A 22,941-nucleotide genomic window follows, 5' to 3' on the forward strand; every position below is an offset into this window, starting at 1 on the left:
TCTCTCTCTCTCTCTCTCTCTCTCTCTCTCTCTCTCTCTCTCTCTCTCTCTCTCTCTCTCTCTTTTGCAAAGATATTGCAGTTGTTTGCTATTTCCTTCTCCAGCTTGCTTTGCAGATGAATAAATTGAGATAACATGAAGTGACTTGCCCAGGATCACATAGCTAGTAAGGCCAGATTTGAACTCAAAAAGATGAGTTTTCCTGGCCCCATGCCTGGTGCTCTCTATCTACTGCAATGCCACCTAACTGCCCCTGCTGGTTTAGAGTTCTCTGTATTTGCATCTTATCCTGAACTACAGGACTGTGAATTCTATGAGGTCAAGGATATGATCTTATCTAAACTCTGCATCTCTCCCAGATCTAAGCAAATTTCTGAACACAGCAGACCTCTAGTAAATTTTCCTGGAAAGGAATGGAATTCTTAAGAGTTTCCAGCCCCACTGGAGCTTTAGAGAAAGCCCAAGGGGGCAGGAAAAGATGTAGGCTTGGTTTTCTACAGATATTTCACTATCCTTATACTTTTGTGGTGTTTTATTCTCTTAAAAATTACTTTTGTATCTGTAGGGTTGGGAAGGACATGAATTGTCATCCCTGCTTCACAAAGGAGGAAACTGAGTCTCATGGATTGTAAACAATTTGCTTAAATTCCTGTGGCAAGGACCAAATGCCTGGAATTCAGGTATCCCAAGGAATTTGTCAGTTTAGAGATGAAGAAATGAAAGAGATGAAAAAAAAAATAAAAATACATCCCAGCAAGATAGGATCTAACATCTCCCTGCCCCTGTCCCGCTCCCTCCCAAAAAAGAAGGGATGATGTTAGAGTACTTCAGTTTCAGGAGTGAGTGCTTCTACAGAAATCTTCCTGGAGCACTCTCTGCTCCTCCCCTCTGTTCTCTGCTCCTGCCTCTACTCTTCCCCTCTGTTACCGTTCCCTTCCACCATTTCTTCTTTCTTCTCTATTCTTTCCTCCACTCCTCCCCATTCTGTTTCCTATTATTATCTCTCCCTCTTTCATAATTCCCAACTATTTCTCTCATTTGTTTCCTGCTCCTCCATATCCCCTTCCTTCTTCTCTCCTCATGGCTGTTCCTTCCCCTTCCCACCATTGTCCCTCTCTGTACACTGCTTCTCCCTTCATCCCTTCTCTTTGTTCTCTATCTCTTCTTCCTTAATCCTCACCCTTTCCCCACCCCTGTCCCCTGCTCCTCTAAGGTTCCTTTCATCTATTTCCTCTTGCCTTCACACCCTCCTCTGTCTTTCACTTCCCATTCGATTCCTCCTTTCCATGCCCAGCTCCTCCCTCCACTCTTTCCCATTCCCTGATCTACCCCCATTCCTCTTCTCTGCACCTTGCTCCTCCCTCTCCTCTTCCCCTCTCTTATCTACTCTCTTTGCCCAGAAGCCTTCTCCTCACCACAGAAGGCCTCCTGGAACTTCTTGGATAACTTCTCAATGACGCTGTAACTCTCCACGTAGTCCACATGTTCCTCCAGTGGCTCACTGGCAATCTGTCTCAGGGTGTGCTTGTCCACTCGACCCACCCCAATGGCAAAGAGCTCAATGCCACTCTGCTTAGCTCTGACAGAGACGTCCTTCACACCATCCTGAGGCCGACCATCTGTCACCACGATGGCCACCTTTGGGAAGAGAGCAAATAAGGGAAAAACAAAAGAGCACATGAGATGTGACATTAGGAACTTCTACCAAATCAACCTACCAGAGTCCCCAAGGACCTAATCCTGGGAAGCAAAGAGGAAGAAGATATAATGAATATGATTCCCAGACAGAAAAGGGACCCAGGGAATAGGTAGGTAGTTCAGTTAATTGAGAGCCAGGCTGCTTCAAATACGACTGCAGTCACTTTCCAGTCAGGTGACCCTGGGCAAGTCATTTAACCCCCATTGCTTAGTACTTACTGCCCTTCTGCCTTGGAATCAATACACAGTATTGATTCTAAAATGGAGGGAGGTAAGAATTAAAAAAAAAGAAATGAAAAAGAAAAAGAAAAAGGACCAGGTTTAATGACAATAGCAATGATCCATTATTATACTCTAGTTTTACCAGCTGGTGCCTAAAATCTGAGTGTGGCGTACTCTTTTATGCCATGCTACCATGTTAGATCCTGTCTATACAGAGTCTGTACCTGGATTCCTCCTTCTTCCCCTTGACTGACCGGAGATGAAGGTTGCTATTTTTCAAATGATAACTAGGGGAAAGATAGATAACTCAAAAGCAATATTTTTAATGATTTTTTTATTGTTTCTATGATTTATTCTTTGACCCAAGTCTTTAGGATTAGATTATTTGGTTTCCTATTAATTTTTTTAAAACCCTCACCTTCCATCTTAGAATCAATACTGAGTATTGGTTCCAAGGCAGAAGAGCAGTAAGAGCCAGGCACCGGGGGTTAAGTGACTTGCTAAGGATCACATGACTAGGAAGTGTCCACAGTCAGATTTGAAGCAGAAACCATCTATCTCTAGGTCTGGCTCTCAATACACTGAATTATCCAGCTGCCTCCAGTTTCCTTTTTTTTTTTTTTAACCCTTACCTTCCCTCTTAGAATCAATACTGTAGATTGGTTCTAAGGCAGAAGAGCAGTAAGGGCTAGGCCATGGGGGTTAAGTGACTGGCCCAGGGTCACACAGTTTGGAAGTGTCTTGAGGCCAGATTTGAACCCAGGACCTCCTGTCTCTGGACCTGGCTCTCATTCCACTGATTTACCCAGCTGCCCACTCCCAGTTTCCTTTTAACTTTTAATCTTTCCCATAGAAGTAACTGATGGAATCTGAATGCAGATTGATGCATACCATTCTTCACCTTATTTCCTCCACAGATTTTTCTCCAATGTAAGTGATATGTGTCTTCTTTCATACTAAGTGAATAGGAAAATATGTTACATGATAACACATGTACAACATGTATCATATTACCTGCCATTTTGGATAGAGGTAAGAGGGAAAGTGAGAGCATGGATCACGAAACATCAGAAAAAGATTATCAAAAGTTGTATCAACGTGTAAAAAATGTTCATTAAAATTTAATTTTAAGAATTCAAAGGGCAGAAATGTTAAGCTCTAAATCTTGAGGATCTGAGCCTAAAATACCTCTACTCTGGCCATAGGGGTCCACATGAGTTACTAGGCTAACTAGCTCTACTCCCGTTTAATAGGTGTCAGGCCTCTAGTCCCAAGCGATTTCAGGCAATGATCTCAAACTTTTATCTCCCCAAGCAAGTCCAACCAAGTTCTACTCAACCCAACTCTCTTTCCCCTGTAAAATGATATAAGAAAACAATACCTATTTGTTTTCATTGACCTGTAGCGGATATTTAACGTTTCCTTTAATTACTGAAAGCCATTATTCTGAGAAGGGGCCCGCCAGTTTCACCAGATTACTAAAGGAGTCCATGATACAATGTAGGCTACGAATGGCTGCTCTAGAGGGTCTGCAAGGCAGCAAAAGACCCTCTGAAGTGTGGGCTGGTGGGGTGCTTTTGTTTTTGTTTTAGGTTGGGGACTCTATTTGTTGGCATTTTTTAAAAGCACCACAACCAGGAATGGAGAGAAGTTAGTCAGGGACTCAGCAAGCCTGCTGGCCATCCCACTAGGTCCCTGGTGTGAACACAGAGTTCCCATGACTAGACATACTGACCAGTACCATGTCACAGTCATGACCTCCAAAAGAAGGCCACTACGTGGAGGCCCTGGATTTGGGCACCTGTGGCTACTCCTGGGCTGTCCTGGCAAAAATGGAGCACATGAGAGGAGGGCTATGTGGACACAAGTGGAGATGCAGAAGCCCAATTGAGACTCATCCTTCCTCAAGGGGGAATGGCATGGCAGGTAGATAAATGGATCCAAATACAAGCAATCTGTGCCTGCTGCTGGGGAACTCATTCTAATAAATCTGACTGAGGCTTCAGAAATACAGAGAAGAGCTAAACTAGAGATTTCACTGGTGTAGTGAACTTCCAGTTGAGGAAACTTCTTCTCCCAGTACAGATTCATCCCTTCTCAGAAACTTGTACAGTCTTTTTTTTAAAAACCTTTACCCCAAGGGGCAGCTGGGTAGCTCAGTGGATTGAGAGTCAGAATTAGAGACGGGAGGTCCCAGGTTCAAATCCAGCCTCAGACACTTCCCAGTTGTGTGACCCTGGGCAAGTCATTTGACCTCCATTGCCCACCCTTACCACTCTTTCACCAAGGAGCCAATACACAGAAGTTAAGGGTTTAAAAAAAAAAAACTTTACCCTCACACGAATAGGCTGTTTTCAGATAAAGAAATCAAAACTATCAATAAGCACATGAGAAAGTGCTCTAAATCTCTAATAATTAGAGAAATGCAAATCAAAACAAATCTGAGGTATCACCTCACACCTAGCAGATTGGCTAAAATGAGAGAAGGGGAGAGTAATGAATGTTGGAGGGGATGTGGCAAAATTGGGACATTAATGCATTGCTGGTGAAGTTGTGAAATGATACAACCATTCTGGATGGAAGTTTGGAACTATGCTCAAAGGGCTATAAAAGAATACCTGCCCTTTGATCCAGCCATACCACTGCTGGATTTGTACCCCAAAGAGATCATAGGGAAAAAGACTTGTTCAAAAAATATTTATAGTCACACTTTTTGTGGTAGCAAAAAACTGGAAAACGAGGGTATGCTGTCAATTGGGGAATGGCTGAACAAATTGTGGTATATGCTGGTGATGGAATACTATTGTGCTGAAAGGAATAATGAACTGGAGGAAGTCCATGTGAACTGGAAAGACCTCCAGGAATCGATGCAGAGTGGAAGGAGTAGAGCCAGGAGAATATTGTACACAGAGGCTGATACACTGTGGTAAAATCGAATGTAATGGACTTCTGTACTTGCAGCAATGCAAGGATCCAGGACAATTCTGAGGGACTTATGGAAAAGAACGCTACCCACATTCAGAGGAAGAACTACAGGAGTGGAAACACAGAAGAAAAACAACTGCTCGAACACATGGGTTGATGAGGACATGATTGGGGATGTAGACTCGAAACAATCACACCAATGCAACTATCAATAATATGAAAATAGGTCTTGATTGATGACACATGTTCAAACCAGTGGAAATGTGTGTCAGCTATGGCTGGTGGGGGGAGAGGAGGAAGAGGGGAGAGTAAGAACATGAATCACAAAACCATGGAAAATTTTTCTAAAAAATAAAAATTCAAAGTTATAAAAAGATAAAATAAAATAAATCCTTTACCCTCCATCTTAGACTCAATACTCTGTATTGGTTCCAAGCCAGAAGAATATTAAGAGCTAGGCAATAGGGGTTAAATGCCCAGGGTCACATAGCCGCAAAGTGTCTCAGGCCAGATTTGAACCCAGGACCTCCTGTCTCTGGGCCTGGCTCTCAATCCACTGAGCCCCCATAGTCTTTTTATTTTTTAACTTTACCTTCTGTCTTAGAATCAACACTGAGTATTGGTTCCAAAGCAGAAGAGCGGTAAAGTCTAGGCAATGGGAGTTAAGTGACTTGCCCAGGATCACACAGCTAGGAAGTGTCTGAAACTTATTTGATCTTAGAAAGTTGCCTGGGACACTAAGAGGTTGAGCAACTTGCCCCGTATCACACAGCCAGGAGGTGTCAGATTCTTCCTTCCTACACAGCCTGAAATCTGTAGAGGGGCCTATGGGTATGATTGCTCTGCCAGTTGTCCAAATCTGAGTTTTTAAGAAAGTGCCTCTGCTCACTGACTGCAGTACAACAGAATCCAGGTGATAATTATATGGGACCTATTCTGAAGAAGAATATAACCAGTAGGTCTGGGATGGGTGGACATTTCAGGCAGTCAAAAGATGTTCATTATTCTACCTTCCATCGTAGAATCAGTACTGTGTATTGGTTCTAAAGCAGAAGAGTGGTAAGGGCCAGGCAATGGGGGTCAAGTGACTTGCCCAGGATCACACAACTGAGAAGTGTCTGAGGCCAGATTTGAAAACAGGACCTCCCATCTCTAGGCCTGGCTCTCAATTCATTGAGCCACCCAGCTGCCCCTGCTCGTTATTCTTATGGTCAGTGTGGAAAATGATCAAGTGCTGCAGCCACCAGGAACAATGACTCCACGTCCTAGATGGGGCTCTGACTTTGAGCCACTCCTTTGTCCAGGGTGCACAATTCTCCTGCACTACATGAGTGTAGAAGGAAAAAATACAAGGTATGAGTACAGAAGAGAGATGGATTATGGGGCAGGATTTCCTCTGCCTCGGTTACATTGCAGACATGCCAGGAATCCTGGCCACAGAGAAAAAGATATGGGATAAGATCTGGGTGGGAAGAGGAGGGATTCTTCTGAATGCCAGCTTCCCAGAATTCATAGGATTTAAGCTAGAAGGGACCTTGGAAATTGAGTCCAATCTCTTCGTCACACATGCGAGGAAACTGAGGAGTCAATAAGACTTGAACTTGAATCTTGCTTCAAATAGCCGTGTGATCCTGAGCAATTCACTTAATTCCTCTGTGCCTCCATTTCTTCATCTGAAAACTGGAAAATAAGAGCTCCAACTTCATGAGGCTGATGTAAGGATCAAATGAGAAGATGTTTGCAAAGTGCTTGGCAAACCTTCATAAATGCTAGCTATTATGATTATTCTTATTTCATCATAGATGAACGCAGTCCTGTCCACCAAAAGCTGGGTCAATAGGAGCACTCTATAATGATCTGGCATAGTCTTTGACAGCCTCGTATCCTTTCTGCAACAAGTGCATCTAAGAGTTACTCATTTGGGCTCCAAGCTGGCAGATGGGGAGTCTTGATATCCTTCAATTCTTAGAGAAGCCCCTCCACATTTTCCAATCAAAACTTATTTTATTAAGCTGAGGAAAGTAATCCTCCTGGCAGCCTGTTCCATGATAAAGAGCATGATGAAGGCTGCCATGATATAAGGGGGATCACTAAGTGCAGAAGTCTATAAATATCTTATGCTGAGCCAGGAACTCTTGGAGGGTCTCCACTAATGCAACAAATACAATCTAGGGGACTCTAGGTGGTATCTGGGGTCAGGCCTACTGAACCCAAGCCATGTCTATGCCAAGAGTTCCCTTCCTTCTCAGGGTAGATGTTGGTCCTCCACGGTATGCGGTAACTATTGCCCTAACACCATAGTCTATGGAGTCCCCTGTTGGGGCCATGACAATATTACAAGCAGCTCTGCCATCATGAACCCGTGGCTCCCAGGACCTACCACACCTGACTGATAACAGGTGAATGTCTGGGTACATACCACGAGGCAAGGAAAGGGCATCACCCATCTGGAGGTAGAGGGAACAGAATCTAGACTGCTTAAACCAAAGTGTCGGTCTGATTTGGTATAGTGGAGAAGAGAAATAAGCGCTAGTCAATTGATTAACAAACATTTATCAAGGATCTACTGTGCTAAGAAGGCACGAGTTAAAACGAAAGCAAAAGATAGTTCCTGACCTCCACAGCCTTATATCCTGTCAAAGAAGAGAGCATGTAAAGAAGGAAGTAGAGCCAGGAGGCTTAATGAGTAGATGGAAGGTTGGAGGGTGACCAGATATTCTAGAATTTGGTGCCTTCTCCAGAATATGCCATTTAAGCTGGGTCTTGAAAGAAGTCAAGGATTCTAAAACGTAGAGATGAGGAAGGAGAACATTCCAGACATGAGGCAAAACCACTGCAAAATCTCTGGCACAAGAGATGAAGTATCATGTGTAAGGAATAGCCAGAAGACCAATATGGCAGAATTGTGAAGTGTGGAGAGGAGTAAAGTTTAAGAAGCCTGCAAATACAGGTAGAGACCAGGTTGTAAAGAACTTTAAATGTTCAATTAAAGACTATGCTATGTCCTGGCAGACCACAGCCGGAAGGATGCCTTCCAGTCTGGGTACCACAGTCTAGGAAGGAAATTGATTAACGGCAATGCCAAAGGTGGGGCAGCCATGATGGTGAAAGACTTTAAGATGACATCATATAAGAATTTGTGGGAGGAACTTAGGATGTTTAGCCTGAAAAAGAGAAGGCTTGAGGTGGACGGGATAGTCATTTTCAAAATCCTGAAGGGTTATCATGTTGAGGAAAGAACAGACTAGTGCTTTTTTATGTCAGAGCAGAATGAGCAGCAAACCACCCACCCACCCACCCATCCATCCATCCGTTCATTCATAGGATTAAAGACCTAGGCTGGGAAGGGATCTAAAAGATCATCTAGTCTAACCCCCTCATTTAATAGATGAGGAAAGTGAAGTCCATGAAGGCTAGCTGATTTGCCAGAGGTCACACAGGGATTAAGAGTTATAGATAGGGGGCAGCAAAGTGACACAGTGGATAGAGTACCAAGCCTAGAGACAGGAGGTCCTGGGTTCAAATCTGGCCTCAGATACTTCCTAGCTATGTGACCCTGGGCAAGTCACTTAAGTCCCATTCCCTATGCCTTACCACTCTTCTACCTTAAAACAAATACACAGTCTTAATTCTAAGAGAGCAGGTAAGGGTTTTTTTAATGTTATAGATGGTGGGGATGGAAAGAGGGAGCTAGGTAGCTCAGTGGATAGAGATCCAGGCCTAGAGACAGAAGGTTCTGGGTTCAAAATCTACTCTCAGACACTTCCTAGCTGTGTGACCCTAGACAAGTCATTTAATCCCAATTGCCTAGTCTTTATAGCACTTCTATTTTGGAAATAATACTTAGTATCAATTCTAAGACAGAAGATAAGAGGTTTGTTTTGTTTTTTTTTTAAGTTATCATGTTCTTTCCAAAATACCATTTCTATTCATTTGTTCAGCAGAAATATATTGAATACCTATTGTTTTAGACACTAAGGAAGATACAAAGATTAAATAATACACAGGTCTCTTATGGACCTCACAGTCTTCTAGAGGAATAAGACAAAAGACAGATCACTATGATGCACAATATTACCTGATAAGTACATTAGAGAAGTGCCAAAATGCTTTGTGAGGGCTGAAGGGAGACGTTATTATGGCATCAGGGAAGGATTCCTCAAGGAAGTGGCATCGGAGTGGGACTCTGAAGGACAGGGAGGAATTCCACCAGTAAAAGTGAGGAGAAGGAGGCGTTCTAAGCCTAAGAAGCAGCGTGAGCAAAGGGATGGAGACTAGAGTGTCTAGGAGCAGATATTGTGGAGGGAAGGCACCTGGAACAAGACTGGAAAGGTAGGCCAATATCAGAGGATAAAAAGACCTTGGCTAGAAGGTAGGAGAGTCAGAGCTTCATTCCCAAGCGAGTTGGTTGTCCACCAACTGGTGGCCATCTATCACAGGCAGGACGAATAAGCCTAGCTGAAGGGGCAAGGCATCCTCAGTGCCTTAAGGCCAGGAGGGGACATATTGGGTGAGTTAAATGACTTCCACCACCTTGAACAACACCTCCCCTCAGAATCCAGCAGAGACAGCCCAGGAACCTGAGCCTGAGAAAGGTAGGAATCGTAGGATCCTCCCCCCCAAACCTCTGATTCTCCAGCTGAGCCCCTGCAGCTATCATCCCAGGAAGCAATCTAACCCCTAAGGAAATATGACCGGGCAATGACTCTCTTAGGTTACACACCCCCTCCTCTTCAGCAGCCACAGCAAGACTAAAAATCCAGAAGTGAAAGTTCTCACCACAAAAGTCCTCTGTGTATTCAGGTGGCTTGACATCATATGCAGCTAGATTCTTATCAGCGGAAATAACATGTTAAATATGCATTATCAACTGTTTTGCCAGGGGAAGCTGTAACCTAAGGACCACAGGGGCCTTTGCATCTATCTTACTTACAGCTGAAATCTCCAGTGAATGTCATCTCTCTCTATTGGAATGTGAGCTCCCTCAGAGAAGGGGCTCAGTTTACTCTTCTGCTTGTATCCTTAGCACCTAGTGCTTACGCTGCTTAGCACATAGTTAACACTTAAAGTCTTTTTCATTCATTCATTTACTCATTAAGCTATGGGGAGTCACCAAAGATATCTGAGCAAAAGAAAGATATACCTGATCTATGGAAGAGCGGTATTAAGGGAAAAGTGGGAAAGAATGATACCTTCAAGGCCTTTCCAAAGGCTACTGCAACAGCCAGGCAGGTAATCATGAAGACTTGTACAAGAGTGGCAGCAGTGGAAAGAGAAAGAAGGGGGACAGATGCAAAAAATGCCCCAGAAGCAGTTTCAAGAGTACTTGGGGGTAGCTAGGTGGCTCAGTGCATAGTGTGCCAGACCTGGAAATGAGAGGTTCTGGGTTCAAATCTGGTCTTGTAACCCTGGACAAGTCATTTAACCCCATTTGCCTCACTCTTGCTTTTCTGTCTTGAGTTGTTACTAAGACAGAAAGTAAGAGTTACCAAAAAAAAAAAATTTTTAATCAAAACTTTAACCTAATTTTGGGGTCAGTTAGGTGACTCAGTGCATAGAGAGCCAGGCCTGAAGTGAGAGATCTTAGGTTCAAATCTGACCTCAGACACTTCCTAGCTATATGACTGGACAAGTCACTTCCCCCTACTCATCACCTAGCCCCATTTTGGTGAACCTATGGCATGCACGTGGGAGAGGAGTATTCCTCTTTCCTTCTCTGAGGATGTTCCTCACTTCATTCACTACTCTGCGCAGCAGCCAAATGGGAGCACTTCCTCCCTCCCCTGTCTGGGATAAGGGGTGTGGAGGGGGGATGGCAAGGGGTGGGGCTCACATGTAACATAAGGGTTGTAGTATAGGCGCTCACTCTCTAAAAGGTTCACCATCACTGGTCTTCTGCTTTGGAACAAATACTTAAGATTCTAAGATAGAAGGTAAGGCTTTAAAAAAAAAAGAGTACTTGGTAACTAATTGGATACAAGATATGAAGCAGAAGAAGAGTCGCATATAATCTCAAGGTTGGAGATAGAGAAGATGGGAGGAATACTGGTGCCATAGACAAAAGTAAAAGTCAGAAGATAAAGCTAATTTAAGGGGGAAATAATGAGCTTGGTTTTGGTCACACTGAGTTTGACGTGTCAGAAAGATAGCCAGGTAGAAACTTCTTGTGGAGAGCTAGAAATATAGTTCTGGAGTTCAGAAAAAAAGAGAAGACTAAAGAGCAATATATGTTTCTCTGTTGTGTCTGTATGTAAGGCAAAAAAGAAAAACAAATGAATGAATGAATACACAAATAAATGAGAGAGAGAAAAAGACAAAGGGAGGAGGAGAAGTCTTAGTCTAAAGCCTTTTAATTGGCTGAGAAACAGTCTCCCCTAGTTAAAGCGTCCAAGTTAAAACAGAGGGGAGTAGTCTCCATCTTGCCAACTCAACATCCATTATCTCAAATGAGTTTCACAATAAATCTATGAGTTAGTAACTATAGGCATTTAAAATACATTTTGCAGATAAGAAAACTGAGACCTTTCTAAGTTAAGTGCCTTGCCCAGCAGTGCCAGTGGAGGGATTTAAACCCAGGTCTTCCTGACTCTTAAGTCTGGCAGCTGTGAATCCTAAATTCTAACTGATTGCATTTTTCTACTGCTTGATAACTTTCCATGGTCCCCAATTCTGCAGTTGGCTGTAGCTCCCAGCAGGTGTCTCTAGAAGTTGCTGTAACTCATTTTCCAGCTCCAAAGACAGGGATTTAGGGGAGAGGTAAAACATGTGTCTTTTTTTCCATCTTTGGCCCCCCCAAAAAAGGATCTGAAAACTCTCTCCCAGCAAACCTTCCTCTGCTCTTGGGCATGGTCATCACTGGAATTGGAATATCTCCAAGACTTGCCTCAGCCTGGTGGGAAATAGTTCTCCCACTTCCACAGAGATTCACATGTGGGCAGGAAATGGATTCAAGCAAAAATCTGCTGGAGGAAGGTGCTTTGGAACAGATAGGTGCCTTCTGGTCCCTTGTTATCCAAGCAGGATATTGAAAGCAGGATGCTGAAGGATCCTTTGTCCAGCTGCCTCTAGTCTTCTCTCCAGGTGCCACAAGATGGCACCCAAGGCCCAGGAACAGGGATGGGAGGCCCTCTATTTGGAGTAACTGCCTTCTAGGCGTGGGGAAGAAAGCAGTGGAGCAAAGAAATGCATGTGCTTCCAATCCAGAGATCCAAACCAAGGCCCAGCCCAACATCTGCATGACAGGAGCCAACAAGCTTCCTACTTTAGAAAGATGGCGGAACATGACATGTCAGAACTGAGCCAGAGCTTAGAACAAAGAATGTTCCAAACTGGAAACAGAATGTCAGCACTGGGAGGTGGCCTCAGAACAAAGAACGAAAGGGCTAGAAGGGATCTTAGCACACAGAATGTTAGAGTTGGAAGGGGCTTTAGAACATGTAATGTCCAGGCTGGGAGAGCCCTTGAAAATCCAGTCCATCCTTTATAATCTCTCTCCCTTCTGCCCAATCTTTTCTAGTCCCACTATACGCATGTAAGGTCCTCTCTCATTCTAACTACTCCCCTTTATACCCACTTAACAGATCTTCTTGTTTCGGCTCTATCCCATGTCTAATCTATCCATCAGAATAAGTCTTAGCAATGGCGACACTTTGAGACTCCAATAACATCACTCATCTACTCAACAATCTTCCATGGCTTAATCTTTCCTATAGAATAAAGCATGGCTGCCACTCCTGAAAGGCAGCCTGGTTTTCTTGGTGTCAAGAGAGATTTGGGTTTGAATCCCAATTCTGACATTGACTTGCTATGTGCCCATGAGCAAGTCACTTAATCTCTTAGAGTCTCAGGTCCTTTATACCTATGGGACCTACTTCACACCTGAGGTTGTGAAGGGCTTTGGTAAAGTGCTTTGTCATTCTGAAGCATGATGAAATTGAAAGCTCTTATCGTATTATCCTGGCATTCGAGGCTCCCTAGTCCAGCTCCAGCCTACCTGTCTAGCTTTGTCTTGTTCAATTCTCCTTTACATATTCTCTATTCTCTGTTTTACCTGCTCTTTGCCTGTCCCTCATGCCTAGAATAGACTGCTCCCATCTTTGTCTATTTAAATCCTTCCCTTCCTTCAAGGTCCAGCTCAAGAGTCATTTCTTCCATGAAGGTTTGTCCATCAGCTGAAAGCAAGCTTTCTCTCCCCAGAGTTCTCCTAGAACTTTGCCTGAACCCTCCTTTCTTTGTACACCTATTCTAGGATTCAGTAACTCTGACTTACATGCCAATCTTTGCACTCAACACTCCACCTACCCATCTACTGATTACATTTTCACTGGGTGGAATTCTTCCATGCCTGGAATTCTCTTCTAGCTCATGTTCACTTCCTGGCTTCCCTGGCTTCCTTCAGGTCTCAGCTAAAATCCCAACAAGCCTTTTCAAGTCCCCATTAAAACTAATGCCCGTGGGGGGGGGGGGGGGAGGGAACAGCTGAGTGGCTCAGTGGATTGAGAGCCAGGCCCAGAGATGGGAGATCCTGGGTTCAAATCTTGCCTCAGACACTTCCTACCTGTGTGACTCTGGGCAAGTCACTTAACCCCCATTGCCTAGCTCTTGCCACTCTTCTGCCTTAGAACCAATACACAGTCCTTATTCTAAGACAAAAGACAAGGGTTTAGAAAAAACTAACCAATGCCTCTCCTTTGCTAATCATCTCCAATTTGTCCCATCTATATCTTGCTTATACATATTTGCTTGCAAGTTGTGCTCCCCCCTTTAGAATGTGAGCTCCTTGAGAATAGGTACCATTTTTTGCCTTTCTTTCTAACTCTAGCACTTAGCACAATGCCTGGCACAAAATAGGCATTTAATACATGCCTGTTGACTTGCCTCAGCTTACCTACAAAATCCCTAACAAGTGGTCATCCAGCCTCCTTTTGGATATCTCCAATGAGCCCCTCCCAGAGTGGCCCACTTCACTCCACTGAGTTTTTCCTTTGTCAAGCCTTTGTCTTCCTCTCCCCAGATTCCAACCAGTTTTGCCCTCTGGGCTCAAGCAAAATGGGTCCAATTTCCCTTTCCCTGTAACGACCTTCTTCTTTGGTTGGGACTGGGTTGTAAAAAACTTTAAATACCAAATGCAAATGTATTGATCCTAAAAGTACTAGAAAACAACTGATGTTTACTGAATGGGGGGGAAACACAGAATCTTGACTAGAACCCCAACTTAAACTCACTTAAGTGAGTTCACATACTAAAGGTGTGTGCATATCTTATCAGTGATGGGCAGCTCCATCATCCCTGTCATCTTCTTTCCCATCAGCACCATCAAAGCCACACTTAATTTCACCTACCATCACCACTATCTCCATCACTGTCACCAGAGAGATGTATGAACCCTTGTAGAATTCTTGACAAAATAAGAGGGTTGAGGGCAAGCATTTCCTCCCCTGCAGGTGCTTAGTACCAAGTTGCCCAAAGAGATCTAGTACCAAGATGCCAAAGGCCCAGGCTCCTAAGAAAATGCAAATGGCACCTACCTTGCTGATCTCGGGGAACTTGAGCCGGGCTCCCTCAACTTCACTGAAGGCCTTGTTGATGGCAAACTGGATGGCCAGGCCTGTCATGGTGCCTGTGGAGAGGGGCTCAATCTTCCGCACAGCCTGCAGTAGGCTGGCCTTGTTCCGATGAGCCTTGAGGGGGAACTCATGCTTGACCGCACTAGCATAGTTGATCACTCCTACCCGAGTTGTGTTGGGCCCCACATCTAAGGACTCAATGACTTGTGACAAGAAGACCTTGACCTTTTCAAATTCATGGGGACGCACACTGCGGGAGCTGTCAATGATGAACACCAGATCTGTAGGTCTCGTCCTGCAGAGGTGCCCTGTTTATGGGAGGAGAGATGGTGAAGTTTAGGAGAAAAGGAACCAAGGGGCATTATCCAAGGCCAACAACAGGCCATCAAGAAATAGAAGAAAAACTCACTAGTCAAGTGCAGCGCAGATTACCCATCCAGAGTATTCAGGGCCAATTATCCTCCCCTTGAATGAAACAAGTTATTTGTCTGGACTTAACAAAATATTTCTCAGAAAAGGAGAGCCTGGATGATCCCTAAAGTTTAAAGAGAGTTGGGTTACTAGAACGGGTTTCCCAAGGAACTTGCTCATTGACCTCATTCCCTAAATACCCTCAAAGGAGTGGTTCCCCCGCTTCTCCCATCACTGCTCCTACTCAAAACTTAGTTATCTAATCCATGGGAGGGGGTGGGAGAAGCAGTTAAGAGTCAATTAGAATCCCAGCAGGATACCCACAGATTTAAGAATCTTGGAAAATTAAGTAAGGTAGAAGGAAAAAAATAAAAGTCTGGGAGCGAGATTTCACTTACAGTCCTGCTCTTTTATTAATTTACTGTGCAATTATTTTTATTTTTATTTTACATTTTTAAACCCTTAACTTCATTGGCTCCTTGCTGGAAGAGTGGTAAGGGTGGGCAATGGGGGTCAAGTGACTTGCCCAGGGTCTCACAGCTGGGAAGTGGCTGAGGCTACTGTGCAATTTTAATGAAGTCATTTTACCTCTCTGATTCTGTTCCTTCACCTGTAAAATAAAATCTTGAATTATCTCTGAAGTTCCTCCAGGGGCCAACATTTATATTCTCATGTCCTTTCTAGTTCTGATTTTTGTTAAAAAGTCTTTTCCAGTTCTGACATTCTGGGTTGAGACCCCCACCCAGATGTTCTATGTTCTAAGGGCTCTCCAAGCTCTAACAAGCTGTGTTCTAAGATCCCTCCCAGTTATCACATTCTGTGTTCTAAGGTTCCTCTCAGTTCTGACATTGGACTCCAATCCTATAAGTCTTTTCTTGATTCCCTCAAATGTTAATCTTTTCCCTCACCTATTACTATACAAGTATCTATCTTGTATTGATTTCATTGTGAACATGTATCCCCTCCTTAGAATGTAGACTGCTTAAGGACAGATACTTTCTCACTTTTGTCTTTGTGTTTCCAGTCAGATCACTGTACTTGACACATAGTAAAACTCAACAAATGCTAGTTTATTGGTCGCAAGTTGAGTTGGGTAACACATATTTGTCTCTTCCTGGAAACTGTTACCCAGACAGGAGTTCTCTGGGATACAGGGTTTGCCAGCTCCGGGGGCCAATCACTGGTTCTTCGCTGATCCAGGTCCCTCAGTGCCCTCTCTGTCCAAAGACTAATTCTCTTACAGACCTGGTGCCTTCAAGATGTGAACTGACCACATAGATAGTACCAGGATACTGGGCTGGGATGGGGATGGAGATCACTCATAGAATCATAATATTATAGTTAGGAGGAGCCTTGGAAGCCAGTCAATCCAACCTTCTCAGATGAGGAAACTGAGGCACAGAGAATTGAGTGTCTTAGGATCACATCTAGTCTAAAGATTTGAACTTTCCTCTTCCTGACCTCAAGATCCAATGCTCTAACACTACTCACTAATCACACCACTCTTGGCCACACCTGCTCACTTTTTGACCCAATTTTCCAAGGGAAAATGTGCTCATTCATTGATTCATTCAATAAACATGTATTAAGTGCCTACTGTGTGTAAAGAACCATGGTATATACCAGTGGTTAACAAACTTTTTTTGGCCTACTGACCCCTTTCCAGAAAAAAATATTACTTAGCGCCCCTGGAAATTAATTATTTTTTTATTTTAATAGCAATTAATAGGAACAATAAATGCACTTGTGGCCATCACCGCCTTCATGGATCACTGCAGCACCCACCGGGGGGGGGGGGGGTGCCCCCTTTGGGAATCACTGGTATATACTGATACAAAGACTAATTAAGATATAACCATAAAAAAATTCTGGTACCCAACATTAGAGAGCTACCCAAGAACATTTAATTCATGAAGTCTAGAGGAAATCCATCACCAAATACCAGAGTATAGGGGGCTGTCTCCTGGAGAAAGGGGAATTTGAATTGGATTTTAAAGGTAAGCAAGAATCCAGCAATTGAAAGGAGGCAGGGAAGAAGGACATTCAAGGGAGCCAAAGGTGAGATAAATTAAACTAGGTGATCACTGAGAGTCCTTCCAACTCCAGAGTTCTGTGAGGCGAGGCAGAAAAAGGTAGCATGAGATTATGGAAGACCCTGAATATCAATCAGGTCAAGAACCATAGAGCTAGATGTCATCATAGAGCTGCCTAGACCAACTTTCTCATTTTGCAGGTGAAGAAACTGAGGCATAAGAAAATTGAGCGGCTTGGTCAAAGTCCTCGAGGTAGTAGGATCATAAACCGAAAGCCAAAAAGTAACTGGGAAGTCATCTGTCTAACTCTTTCATTTTACAACTATGGAAACTGAGGCCCAAAGAATAAGTAAATTACCTAAGTTTACACAGTTAGTAAACATCAGAGGTAAAATTAGGATTCAAGTCCTCTTACTTCAGAATCAGTGCTTCCGCACACACCCCAACTCTACCATGCTAAATAACAAAATCCTAGAGTTGGAAGAACCTTAACAAGCATATAGCCTGATCCTGACATACAGGAAGTTCTTCTCCTCCCCACCCCTTGCCTTCCCTGGCACCACCCCTGGAAGGTAGGCTCTAGCCCTCAGTTGTCAGGCACACCAATCTCACTAAGGCAGGCCAATCCACTATTGAATAGCTCTGATTGTTAGGTAGTTTTTCCTTATATTGGACCCTAAATCTGCCTCTTTAAAATCCTCCCCTGCCTTGACCAATCCTGCCATCTGTAACCAAGCAGAGCAAACCCCACTTCACATCACAAAGTGGCTCTGTGAAAGCATGATTTAACGTGAGGCGTTTGTTACTGAGTCGTTCCAATCACGTCCGGCTCTTTGGGACCCCATTTGGGGTTTTCTTGGCAACGATTCTGGAGTGGTTAGCCGTTTCCTTCGCCAACTCGTTTTACAGATGAGGAAAGTGAGGTAAACAGGGTTAAGAGACTCACCCAGGATGGTAGAGCTAGCATCTGAGACAACATTACTTGAGGTCCATTAGTTCCCTAGGAGCAACATGGATCTGCAGGCATTCAATAATAGGATTCAAGTCAGAGGAATGAATGCTGCTTCCGTGATCAGGGAAGCAGGGCAGTTGATCTAGTCTATGGGGCAGTTCAATGTTCCCAGGATTGCCTGGGAACAATAGCCTTAAAGAGGAGAGGGAGGGATGGTGCTGAAGTGGTGGCAGGTATGGGAGGATGCAGAGGTAGAACAGACAGAACATAGAGATGAACTGTGAAAAGTAAGGGAGTGAAAAGTACAAAATTATTTTCTGAACATGGGAGACCAAGAGAATGGTGGGGCTTAGACTAAAAGATCTCTGGCCCTCTCCTTTGCTCCAAATTGTCCTGAAATTGCAGAATACTTAACTGGTAGTGATATAACGGAGAAGCTACCGACCTGGGAATCAGAAGACCTAGCCAAAATCTATTAAATCAAGTCAAAAACATCTATTTAGGGGCAGCTAGGTGGCTCAATGGATGGAGATCCAGGCCTGGAGATGAAAGGTTCCGGGTTCAAATTTGGCCTCAGATTTATTTCCTAGCTGGGTGACCATGGGCAAGTCACTTAACCCCCATTGTGTATCCCTTATCTCTCTTCTGCCTTGGACCTTATACTTAGTATCAATTCTAAAATAGAACCTAAGGGTTGTTTTTTTTAATTCACTAAGCCCTAAATATGTGCCTGTACCAAGTGCTGCAGATACAAATAAAATAACAACCACAAGCATAGCCACCACCACCATAATTATAATAGCTAGTATTTACACAATGCCTGCTATGTATCAGGCACCATGTTAAGGGCTTTATAGTTATTATCTCACTTGATCCTCAAAGCAGTCCTGGAAGGCAAGTGCTATTATTATCCCCATTTTATAGATGAGGAAACTGAGGCAAATAGAAGTTAAGTGACTTGCCTGACATCATACAGCTAGACATCAGTGTCTAAGGCTAGATTGGAACTTGGATTTTCCTAACTCTAGGCTTGGAAAGGCAGTCCCTGACCTCAAAGAACTCAACGGGGGAGGACAACAACTAAAAGAAAACTAAAGGACGTGGGGAGGAAAAATCCCCAAATAGAGATATGGCACTGAAGTCAGGAAAATGAAGGATGGTTGGTCTGTGGCTTTCCTCAAAATGGTAGTTTTTAAAGGAACTCACCACTAAGAGAAGGGGGTTACACAGGTGGAGGGAGAAGGCAAGACCGTTTATCTCTCTGGGTCTCGGTTTGCTCAACTGGCAAATTGAGATATTGCTACTAGCACTATCTACCTTACTAGCATGTTAATGAACAAATAACAATTTATTAAGCACTTAAAGTGTGCCGGGCAGTATAATTGGTGCTAGAGATATTAATTAAAACAAAAATGAAGCAGTCCCTCCATAAAAGGTACTCACGGTGGTCATCCATTCTTTTTTTAACCCTTACTTCCCATCTTAGAATCAATACTAAGTATAGGTTCCAAGGCAGAAAAACATTAAGAGCTAGGTAAAGGGAATCAAGTGACTTGCCTGGGGTCACATAGCTGCGAAGTGTCCGAGGCCAAATTTAAACCCAGGACCTCCCATCTCCTGGCCAGGTTTTCAATCCAATGAGAGACCTAGCTGTCTGCTTCCACAATTCCTTAAAGCCCTCCAGTAAAGGGGACCCTGCACTTCTGCAGATACACGGCTATACTTTGGAGCATCTCTCATTGGGAGAAAGTTTCCTTCTTATGAGAGATCAAAGTCTGCCTCATTTCAATTTCCCCATGTGACTCCTGGTTCAGGTATCAGGTGCCAATACAGAACAGGTCCAGCCTCTATGCAGCATAGCAAATACTTGAACACAGCTACTAGGACCCCCTCACTAAAACTTCTCTTTAGCTGGGCTTAGTGACCACATCTTCCCAAATTCTAGTTGCCTGTGTGGTGGGATGGATGAGCCATCCCTATGTGAATTTAGAATTAACTCAGAGCTGGGCGAAAGAAAAAAGAGTACAGTCACTGCTGGACACTAACTTGGGCCATCGAGCAGATGCTTTCTGAACACTTCCTTCAAGAATCAAAGCATGTTATTGATGAGAAGTCAATGAAGCTCTTCTTCTCTCTGCTCATCTCTGACCCAGGACAAAGGGAGGGGTTCGAATTCCCAGCAGCTGCTGCTCTGTTTCTGCTCCCAACCCTGTCTCTTTCACTGTCTCTGACATTGCTTTTCCCCATCTCCATTTCTCTGTTCCTAACACTGTATCTGCTCCCATCTCTGTCCTTGATTCTCTCTCTACTCCTTTTCCTGTCTCTATCGTTAGTCCTGTATCTGTCCCTTTTGCCTGGGCTCCCTTCTTTTTTCTCCTCCCCTCCCAGCCTTTGTCTCTTTCCCTGTCCCTGTTTTTGCTCTTGTCTCTGCCTCCTTCCCTCTCCCCTCCACCACCCCACATTGTCTCTACTATCTGTGTGACCTTCAGCAACTCATTCAATCTATTTAGGCTTGTTTCCTCACCTACAAAATGAAGGGATTGGATTAAATAAACTCTGAAATCCCTTCCAGCTCTAACTCTATGATCTTATGACACCATTCCTGCTTTTGTCTCTGCCCCCTACTCCCTCTTTCTATCTTAGTCCCTGCCCCTGCCCCTTTCTCTGCCCCAGTTGGTACCCTATCCCTGAGCCTATCTTGGTTTCTATCCCCAATTCAAGTCATTGTCCCTGGCTCAGAGAAAGCAGTCAATGAATTGACAAGCATTTATTAATCACCTACTGTGTACCAGGCTCTGACTCCATTCCAGCTCCATCTCTTACCTTCAACTTGTCCAAAACTCTTCCCTAATCTCTATCCCTGTCTCCACTCCTTCCCACTCTGCTAAATAATACACTGGCCTTAGAAGATAGGAAGACCTGAGTTCCAATCTTGCCTTAGTCACTTACTAGCTATTTGACCCTGGACAAGTCACTTACACTCTCTTAGACTCAGTTTCCTCACCAATAAACTGGAAATAATGACTGTACCTACTTCACAGAGTTCTTCATGAAACCCAAATTAGAAAAGTATAATGTACTTTGCAGATGTTAATAAATGTTGGTTATTAGAATTATCGTTGTTATTATTTATCCCATCCTTGCTCCATCTCTGCCTCTCTATCACTGCTTCTGATCCTGTCCCTGTCTGTTTCTCCCAAAGCCCTGGCCCCTGCCCTTGTCTCTGCCTCTGCCTTATCCCCTCTTTCTGAACTGTGTCTCTAAGAACCCCACTCTCCCCATTAGGGCTCCCTAAACCTGGATGACTGCAAGCCTGTGCCTTCAAGGTAGTCCACTGTGTCTCGAGCGAGGGAACTCCTTTCAATGGCCCTGGTCTCCTTTGCATCCTAGGTATCTGAGCCTTCTAACCCAGGCCAGGAGCAGATACTGGAACATCCCTTACCTCTGGCCTGTGGGGGCAGCCCCTGTGCCCCAGGCTTCTGGAGAAGAACCAGCAGGCTGCAGAGCAGGAAGCCAGAGGAGAAGGTCCCCATCATGTTTCCTCAGGTCTGGAGGCAGACACCAGAGTGTCCCCGGAGCAGCTGAAGCGGAGGTAATAACTTGAACCCCCCCCCCACTTAGAGGCCAGGATGAGGCCCCTGAGTGACATGGGGCAAAGAGGGGGGGCGAGGACACTGAATGGATATGTGTGTGGTGGGGGGCAGGGGCGGGGAGGAAGAAGGAGGAAACAGGTTGGCATCCAAGCTGCTCAGTCTTGCCCTGCCCTGCCTGCCCACAAGGGCCCCATTGCTTGCAAAGGCAGCCAGTGATTCGAATGGAATGCAGGGAATCTCAGTAAATCCCATCAGGGACCAGGTAAGGAGGGGGGAGAAGAGGGAGGGGGAGCAAGAAGATGGGAGGAGGGGAGGGATGGCCTGCTGATTTGGTTGGGATTGGAGAGCAGGGTGGGAAGGAGCTGAGATGTACTCTACCTGCTATTTACTGAGTGGGCCCAGGCAAGTGGGCCGGGTAGCCTTCCTCGGGTTGAAAGTCTCCCTTGCCTATGGTCTCACGCCATCAGCACCATCTCTCCTGGATGGTTCGGTGGTGGCAGATTTCTTTTACCTTGAAGTTTAAACTTCAGGATCCAGTGATTGCTTAGCCTCAGAATCTATTAGCATTTCCACAGGGCTTTAGGGATGCCCTTTTTGGATCTTCCCTGCAAGCCCATGGGAGAGAGAGCCAGGGAGGAAGGAATATTCTCATTTTCCAAGGGAGCTTATTTAAAAGCAAGCTTCATAATGAAAATCCAAGGGCTAGAAGCAAGAAGCTAGCAGTCCTGCTGTCTTTGACCCTAGGCAGATAGCCTGTGGGGAGTTGTATTCAGTCACCACATAGGAGAGAGGATGCGAAGGGCCCAGGGACTAAGGAGTTGGGGATGCCTTTAGAGGACACTGTAGCACAGTCTCCAGGTATTCAAAGGGCTGACTGGCATCAGAGAAGTAGAGCTGGGAGGGAGGGGGTGGGGGGGAATCATAAGAGTGTCCATCTAAAGCCAGAAGGTCACGCCAGTCCTAACCCCTCTTTTACAGAAGAGGAAACTGAGGGACAGGGAGATTTAAAGGACTTGAATAAGGTCACACGATCAAAATCAAAGTGGTTAAGTGGCAGAGCCAGAATTCAATCCCATTGCTCTTTCTGCTACAATTTGATAAAAAGTCAAGTCAAAAGGAATTTATTAAGTGCTAACTATGCCAGGAAGTCTGCCAAACCCTGGGAATGCAGAGACAAAAATTAAACAGTCTGCTCTCAAAAAGCTTATGTTCTATGAGGAGAGACAAACATACATATAGAGACGTATACAAAATATATATTAGAGGGGCAACTAGATGGCTCAGTGTATAGAAGCCTTGGTTCAAATTTGGCCTTAGACATAGTCTAGCTGTATGACCCTGGGCAAGTCACTTAATCCCAGTTGCCTGGTCCTTACTGCTCCTCTACCTTGGAACCAATATTTAGTATTGATTCTAAAACAGAAGGTAAGAGGGGGTGTATGTCTTTATGTGTGTGTGTGTGTGTGTTTAATTTTTAAAAATGTAATTTAGTAACACATTTTTAAATTAATATTCAAGGCAGCTAGGTGGTGTTATGAATA

The 22,941-nt window shown here is 44.3% G+C and overlaps 1 protein-coding gene across 1 annotated transcript in view; it reads right to left on the bottom strand.

Moving 5' to 3' along the window:
• Window positions 1-21,343, bottom strand: part of MATN1 (matrilin 1) — an 88,755-nt gene extending 67,412 nt beyond the window's left edge. Inside the window, exons 1-4 of the mRNA XM_044668749.1 lie at window positions 21,250-21,343; window positions 16,338-16,340; window positions 14,373-14,719; window positions 1,416-1,638 (exon numbers count right to left, since the gene is read on the bottom strand). Of these exons, the coding sequence (XP_044524684.1) occupies window positions 1,416-1,638; window positions 14,373-14,719; window positions 16,338-16,340; window positions 21,250-21,343 (667 nt within the window). The remainder of the gene's footprint in view (window positions 1-1,415; window positions 1,639-14,372; window positions 14,720-16,337; window positions 16,341-21,249) is intronic.
• Between the last annotated feature and the right edge of the window lie 1,598 nt (window positions 21,344-22,941).

The sequence above is a fragment of the Gracilinanus agilis genome, chromosome 3 (assembly GCF_016433145.1).
Source record: "Gracilinanus agilis isolate LMUSP501 chromosome 3, AgileGrace, whole genome shotgun sequence".
Classification (NCBI taxonomy): domain Eukaryota; kingdom Metazoa; phylum Chordata; class Mammalia; order Didelphimorphia; family Didelphidae; genus Gracilinanus; species Gracilinanus agilis.